We start from the raw sequence: 7,691 nt of genomic DNA, 5'->3' as shown, positions 1-7,691 counted from the left end.
CTTCGTTTACGGCTAACATTTTTAATCGTTCCAATGAACATATACACCTGCATCTAAAATACTTTACGTAATAATCTAACAATTAAATAAAATGTGTACAATTAAAAGGTCTACTATGTATACAACAGGAATGTTTTTAATATTACCTATATTGATGTATTATATCTTATGTTTATCTTTTACTTAATATGTTGAATGGCATATTTTTTACCTTGTCCTTAAATGCACATTTTGGGTATTTTTTTATGTATTTATTATTTTCTACATATAATTTTACTTCGTTTTTTGTATTTTTACAACCGCTATTTTGAACTGTTGAATATTAATTAGGCCGCGCTGACATTGGTTACCGTCCTTGAGGATCCGCCCACGATATTAATATTTACGAACGAATTTACCGTCATAGATTCTCAAACACCCCTGGCTGGCATGTTAGCGTCATTTTTGGAAATGTTTTCCACACACATACTTTAAACAGCGTGTAATCGTCACATTAAACTCTTTATCTGAAGCGTACAGCTCTGATTTATTCATTTAAACCAGTTGTTGGTGTTTGTGAGGATATTTGACTACTGAGGTTCGTGTTACTTTCACTTTGACGGGAGCTTTAACGGTAATTTAATAATGTATATCGTTCTTTCTTCCAGTTTCAGTGTCTTACTAATGTTAATAAATTATGTGTAAAATGTAAACGCGATATTTTTAAAAACTTCTCTAGACCGTATTTAGAGAAATCTGAAGTGAAGCTTTATTTTCTTGTACAGAGCCAGAATGATGAACTGCTGCGGTCTCGTGACTACAGAAAAACTGCCAGGTATACTCGCCTGTTTACTGTCTTTCAATAACATGTATCGAAATTCATGTATATATATACAGTATGTGTACATACATTATTTTGTCACATTTTATAGATGGATATATAGATAGATGTTGTTGTGATTGTTTACTTGTCAGTTCCTCTGAAGAGCATCAGAGTTGAGGTGCAGGTGAAGAGTCATGTAGCTACAGTCACCTCCACTCTGCAGTATGTGAATGAGGAAGAGCGCCACCTGGAGGCCTTGTTTGTGTTTCCTCTGCCTGCTGATGCTGCTGTCTGTCACTTCAGTGCCAAGATCGGAGATCAGGAGATTGTGGCAGAGGTTCAAGAGAGACAAACTGTGAGTCTAAATACCTACATACACAAACATACAGGAAATGATGCGCAGAAGAGAATGGTTGCGCCACAAACCAAAGAAACCACAGATGTATCCTGTTTGTTTGTGGTTTATGTTTGGAATCCTTCTAATTGCTCGAGTAATATATTTGAAAAATATTTATATATGTTTAGGCTCCAGAGTTAGTATATTTAGCATTTATTTATTGTTATTTAAACTTTTCGTCTCTCCCTTTGTGTGTGTTGCAGGCGAGGGATCAGTATGATGATGCTGTGAGTTCGAGTCAGCAGGCATTTCTGTTGGAAGAGAGTGAAGAAAGTTCTGATGTGTTCAGACTGAGTGTTGGGTGTCTGTCACCGGGTCAGAACGCTGACATCACCATCACATACATCACTGAACTCTCTGTGCAGGCCGACCACTCGCTGCGCTTCTGTCTGCCTGCTGTACTCAACCCCAGATACACACCAGCAGGTACTGCACTTCAACAGCTGTTTACAGTAATACCACACATTTACAGTAACGCACAAGATTTACAGTAATACCGCACATTTACAGTAACACACAAGATTTACAATAATACCACACATTTGCATTAACACACAATATTTACAGTAATACCACACATTTACAGTAACGCACAAGATTTACAGTAATATTGGACATTTACAGTAACACACAAGATTTACAGTGATATTGCACATTTACAGTAAGACAAGATTTACAGTAATATTGCACATTTACAGTAACACAAGATTTACAGTAATATTGCACATTTACAGTAATGCACCAGATTTACAGTAATAAGTAAGTTTAAAGATGTTTTTATAACACACACTCTGTGTCGTCCTCAGGTTCAGATGCTGGAATAGTTTCAGAGATTTCGTCATGTGACTCTGTTCCCTACACTTTGACTCTTAGTGTTCATGTGAGCTCTCCAAACCCCATCTCCAAACTAGAGTCCAACTGTACTCTAGATCCTCTTGTGTTCCTCAACTCTGATCACACTCAGGCAACGGTACTGTGGGCTTAATACAGTTTATATGTGTGTGTGTGTTTTACAGAGATAATGTTGTTTATTAAAGGCTTTCTTTATTTGTGTGCAGGTGAATTTGAGTTCTGGTCACAAGTTTGATAAAGATGTTGAGTTGTTTCTGTACTATCAGAATACCCATCAGCCCACTGCTATAGTGGAGGCAGGAGTGACCACTGCAAAACCAGGTACAGACTACAATACATCAATCTGATATAAACTCAACATTTTTATTGATACCTTAAAACACAATACAATTAATTACCTTGATCATTTTAGGTTCTCTAATGCGTGACCCAGTGGTGATGATAAGTTTGTCCCCAGAATTCCCAGAGGACGTGATGTCATCATTAGCAAATCGAGGCGAGTTTGTTTCTTTGATTGACAGATCAGGCAGTATGGAATGTTTGATGCATAATGTGACAGGAGCACAAAGGCGCATAGAAAGTGCAAAGGTATCTTGTACTTTTTTAAAACAAACAATAGACGTTTTGTAAATGTATTTGAATAAGATGTTTTAATCTCTGTACACATCTGTCTGTCTGCAGGAAACTCTGCTGTTACTGTTGAAGAGTCTGCCCATGGGCTGTTACTTTAATATCTATGGATTTGGCTCTCGCTTTGAGTCATTCTTCCCGTTAGTAACTAGAATCTAAATCATCTATAATTGTTATTTTGTTATATTCATCATGTGAGAGGATTTTAATGTTTGTGTCATTGCAGTCAGAGTGTTGTGTACAATCAGGACACAATGGATCAGGCACTGAAAAAAGTCAATGAAATGCGAGCAGACATGGGCGGCACAGAGATTTTACAGCCCCTAAAACACATCTACAGTCAACCCTGTTACCCTGAACACCCCAGACAGGTGCATCACCTTAAAATACATCAGAAACCAAACCTGAAGCGTTTAATAACACTGGATTTTTTATTTCAAATTGGTCAGGCTTTTAATTTTTCAGATGGTTAAGTTTCATTTGTAAGATATTTTATCTCTGCAGTTGTTTGTCTTCACTGATGGAGAGGTGGGAAACACTAAAGAGGTTCTGGATCTTTTGAGACTTCATGCTGAATCTCAGAGGTACATTTCTCTTTATTTCCCAGTAAATTATTGAAGATTAGATTAATGAAATAAACTGCTGTGTTTGAGTAGCCAATTTGTTGTCGCATCTTCAGGTGTTTCTCATTCGGGATTGGTGAGGGTGCAAGTACCGCCCTCATCACAGGAATGGCCAGAGAGGGATCTGGACACGCCCAGTTCATCACAGGCACAGACCGTATGCAACCCAAAGTGAGACTACGGATGAGTATTAGTTTGAAACAAGAGATGATGTAAATGTAGAGGGTTTGAATCTGTATGAGATTGTTTTATTTCTCTTCAAATGTTATCAGGTGATGGAGTCTCTCAGGTTTGCTCTTCAGCCTGCAGTGAACAAGATCTCAGTACAGTGGAAAGTACCAGATGGCATTACTGTTGACACGCTGTCTCCACCCATCAATGCGATTTTTCAGGGTCAAAGGTCACTCATTTATGCCCAACTTAAAGGACAGGTGAGAACTTTCAGCTTGTGATTTTATCTTCTGATCATGGGTTTGTAGATAAATTGTTTACTTTTCATTTCTGTGTCATAGAGTTCAGAAAGCTCTGAAGGATCAGTGATAGTTCAATACAACCTGAAAGATCAACCAGTGACAAACCAGCTTCACTTCTGCCTTAAACCAACTAAGGACACTGGGTAACATAAACAAAGCACAGATTCATCCTGATACCGACTCATTCAACAACAGTCAGATTCATTAAACTTTTCGTCAATGTTTCTGCAGGTTGTCCGTCCATCGTCTGGCGGCCCGGTCTCTGATTCGCTGTCTGGAGCAGGAGGAGAGGAGAAGAGGTGTAGATGTGGATGATATCAGGAGGAGGATGGTGGAGATCAGTGTTGAAGCAGGAGTGAGCAGTGTTCATACAGCCTTTATTGCCATTAATAAACACAACAGAGAGGCTGTGAAAGGACCTCTGATACAGAGAAGAGTACCAACACGAGGTTTGTCATTCTAAACACATTATAAATGTTAAAAATGTATTGCTGAAGCACACTACAAAGACTGTAAACTATGTAGTACTGAATTGAAGAGTTAAATCGTTAAATCGTTTTCACCATTTGTGTGTTCAGGATTTTTTAGGGGACCCTAAAACAGGTGGGCGTGGTTTCAGCCTTTAAGAGTAGAAAGCCTGCCTTTTTTTGATAGCTTGAATTTTTTTATCATTTAAATTTATCTGGGAGGTTAATATCACATTTTACTGTGGTGTCACAAACACATTTGATATCTGACTTTACAGGTACTTTTATATATTTAGTGATTTTAGGTATGTCAAGTTTAGCAGTATTAGTTATAGTATTGTTATAATATTTCCTGCTGGTAACTGGTGGTGTGTTTGTGTTTTAGAGATGCGTAGATGTTCAGCGGCGTATGCAAGTAAGAAAACACATTCACTATGTATATCTTAAATGTGTTGATAGGGTTTAGCAGCGAGTGTTTTTTAGTAACTGGTTGTCTTGTGTGTTTTTAGAGAGGTCCCGTTCCAAGAGATTATTAAAATCTCCACAATTTAATATCTGACTTTACAGGGACTTTAATATTTAACGATTTTAGGTCTATGTATGGCGTGTTTTGTATGGTAGTATTGTTATAATATTTCCTGCTGGTAACTGGTGGTGTGTTTGTGTTTTAGAGATGCGTGCATGTTCGGCGTCGTATTGCTACAAAAGTAAGCAAACACACACTAATCATGTAGATCTAAAATGTGTTAATAGGGTTTAGCAGCGAGTGTTTTTTGTAACTGGTTGTCTTGTTTGTGTGTGTGTTTTTTTTAGAGAGGTCCAAAAGATCATTGAATTCTTCAAGTAAGAAAAACTCTCAGTCACTGTACGGAGATGTTCTTGTTATCTGTTTATTTATTAATTTGTCCTGATATAGTTATATTTAAATATATCAGGACAATAATATATTTATTACACCTCTCAACACTCAGCATAAAAAAATGCAAACATCAAAGACAAAAGAGTCTGAATTCAACTTTGAATGAAATATTTTAATACAGATCCACATAAAACAACAAATAACTTTGTGTATAAAGTTAAACAAGTTTATATTTGGTAACTTATCAAGATATTATTTCAGAAATGTTTCAGGCTGAATCTGATTTTATTCAGTTTTTGAATTGTTCAGACAGGATTAACAGTTTGTTACTAATGTTTAGTAGTTTATATGTGAGAGGAAAAACTGTATTGCATTGTTGTATTTGTGTTTTTTCATTTAATTAAGACCTTTCATATTTCTCATAGGTCTGATGGATGTTGCACCTGCACGAAAACAGTTAACAAGTAAGACTATAAATAAACACTCTCACTAATCTATCTGAAACACGAACCACAAACCTCTTTTTGGTTAAACATCGTTTTTATTTACAGAGGTCAAAAAAAAATTTTTTCTTAATTCTAAAAGCAAGTCTGTACAATCTGACCAGAGAAGCTTTCAAAGCAAACAAGACGTTACTGAAAACACAAACACACAAAGATCTTTACATCCAAATCTCATTTGTCCCACATTATTAGCTTGACAGAATGAGCAATGTTTGTATTCATCAGAATCTAATCCTGAGATGAGCTCTGATCTCCATGATGATCCTTTACTTCAGCTGATTTCTCTTCAAAAGGCTTCAGGCTGCTGGGAACTGAACGCTGCTTTGGCTCGAGTGTTTGGAAAGACTGAAGATGAGCTGACCAATCAGAAACCAGCACAGGTGTGACATATGATTCAACATGATGAAATAATGAAAGATGATAATAAATGCATGTGTACGGTGTGTGTATTTGTGTTTACAGGTGGATGGGTCAGTGTGGGCCACTTTTCTGTCTCTCATCTGGTTATACGGCTATAAAATACAGCAACAGATTGAGTGGCAGTTTGTTGCCATGAAGGCGGCGTCATGGATCGGCTCTCAGAACGGTGAGATATCCAAACAAGACGACATTCATCAGCAGATAAATAGACGTTAGGTACAGTAATAAACTAAATAGATGAGTGTGTGTGTGTGTGTTTTATTGGTCAGTCTGTCTCAGTGTGTGTGTGATGGGAATCATCTACTGGGATGTCAAGTGAAAGAAGAAACTTTGGGAATCTGAAGACTTCACTTTTTCTACCTCCTGTGCTTTTAGAAGGCCAACTATCTCTTATGAATATTAAGTTCATTTACAGTATTAGCTGTTTGTGTTTTTGCTTTTCAGAAAAACATGTTTTAGACATATTACTGTTTTTCTTGTCTAGCAGTGTTTATATTTCAGTTCAGTTATTAGAGATGTTGGATTAAGCTCTAGTCCCAGACTAGACTGAATGTGTGAGCTGTCCTAACTGAACACAGATTGCATCTTAAAATATATCAGTGTCATTGTTTTGTCTCAAGATACACACCAGTAATGTGTTTGAAAGGCTTGTGTTTAAAAAACACTTTTAATAAGAGTCTAATGAGACTTCTTAGTTTAAGACATTTTTTACTTTTAAAAAGAAAATTAACATATCTGAAAACCTTTATGTAAAACTGTTTGTTATATTTTAAATGTTTTCAATTAAATTTTGTGTACCCTAAACTGATACATGAGGTGAACTTATGAATGGTTTATAGTACAACAGAAATGTTTTTAATATTACTCACTAGTTCATAAAAAAAATTCATTATTTTGATACTAAAACAATTAATGTTTTGTCTTAAATGTTTGACACTTGACTTTGTTTTTATTACATCATATATTTCTTTTTTTGTTTAATGCATTAAATGTAATATTATGTACCCTATTCTAAAATATAGTTACACTATTTTTAATATTTTATTTATGTGTGTTAGTACTGCATTAGTTTTTATGAGTATTTGAAACTGCCAGTAAACTGCTGAATATTAATTAGGGTGCGCTGTCATTGGTTACGTTCATTAAGGATCCGCCCACGATATTTAATTAATATTCATGAGCGAATCTTTTGTCATACGCACAACTATGCGCACAACCGGCGCAACGTCATAGAATGTCTCTGAACAGGTTCACGCCCACTTTTGGGGGAAATCGCACTAGACGTTCCATTGGCTTCCATTCAAAATAGCGGAACAAAGCAACGTTTTTAGACAGCCGGCAGTCGTAAATAACTTATGAAATCACTCAGATTAAACATGTTGAGTAATTATCTGTCCACCCTGCCGGCCATAGAGCGCGAAAGATAAATTAACATATTTAATTTGGTCAATATAAAAACATGTCTCTTTCATTCTCCCAGCATCAAATTTGTGTAACTACGCTCCCTATTGGCCAGAGGTGTCTTACCCGGACATTTACTCGTACCTCATCGAGTCAACAGAGAAGCAAGTAAATGATTTTACTTCGTATTTGAAAGTTACTTCGTATTTATTTATTATGTCTTTATATTTAGAGTAATGAGTGCCCTTTTCCGTCCAGCCATAC

The 7,691-nt window shown here is 36.3% G+C and overlaps 1 protein-coding gene across 1 annotated transcript; it reads left to right on the top strand.

Moving 5' to 3' along the window:
* The first annotated feature begins 372 nt into the window (after positions 1 to 372).
* On the top strand, positions 373 to 6,834 carry LOC141349250 (von Willebrand factor A domain-containing protein 5A-like). The gene is made up of 21 exons (XM_073868921.1): positions 373 to 577; positions 765 to 814; positions 955 to 1,157; positions 1,403 to 1,625; positions 2,006 to 2,169; positions 2,258 to 2,372; positions 2,464 to 2,639; positions 2,733 to 2,821; positions 2,908 to 3,052; positions 3,186 to 3,265; positions 3,361 to 3,475; positions 3,577 to 3,735; positions 3,817 to 3,920; positions 4,009 to 4,226; positions 4,630 to 4,659; positions 4,916 to 4,951; positions 5,058 to 5,087; positions 5,529 to 5,567; positions 5,832 to 5,986; positions 6,069 to 6,190; positions 6,287 to 6,834. Exons 2-21 carry the CDS (start codon positions 772 to 774, stop codon positions 6,366 to 6,368), a joined length of 2,328 nt encoding a protein of 775 aa, XP_073725022.1. The 5' UTR covers positions 373 to 577; positions 765 to 771; the 3' UTR covers positions 6,369 to 6,834.
* The last annotated feature ends 857 nt before the right edge of the window (positions 6,835 to 7,691 follow it).

The sequence above is a fragment of the Misgurnus anguillicaudatus genome, chromosome 6, assembly GCF_027580225.2.
Source record: "Misgurnus anguillicaudatus chromosome 6, ASM2758022v2, whole genome shotgun sequence".
In the NCBI taxonomy this organism is placed as follows: domain Eukaryota; kingdom Metazoa; phylum Chordata; class Actinopteri; order Cypriniformes; family Cobitidae; genus Misgurnus; species Misgurnus anguillicaudatus.
This window is presented reverse-complemented; position numbering and strand designations above follow the sequence as displayed.

Bases quoted from the DNA above. Each gene is read 5' to 3' on its own strand.
- LOC141349250 (XM_073868921.1), top strand. From the start codon at position 772: ATGATGAACTGCTGCGGTCTCGTGACTACAGAAAAACTGCCAG. The intron at 2,170-2,257 runs GTACTGTGGGCT...ATTTGTGTGCAG, and splicing joins CTGATCACACTCAGGCAACG to GTGAATTTGAGTTCTGGTCA. The intron at 3,921-4,008 runs GTAACATAAACA...ATGTTTCTGCAG, and splicing joins AAACCAACTAAGGACACTGG to GTTGTCCGTCCATCGTCTGG.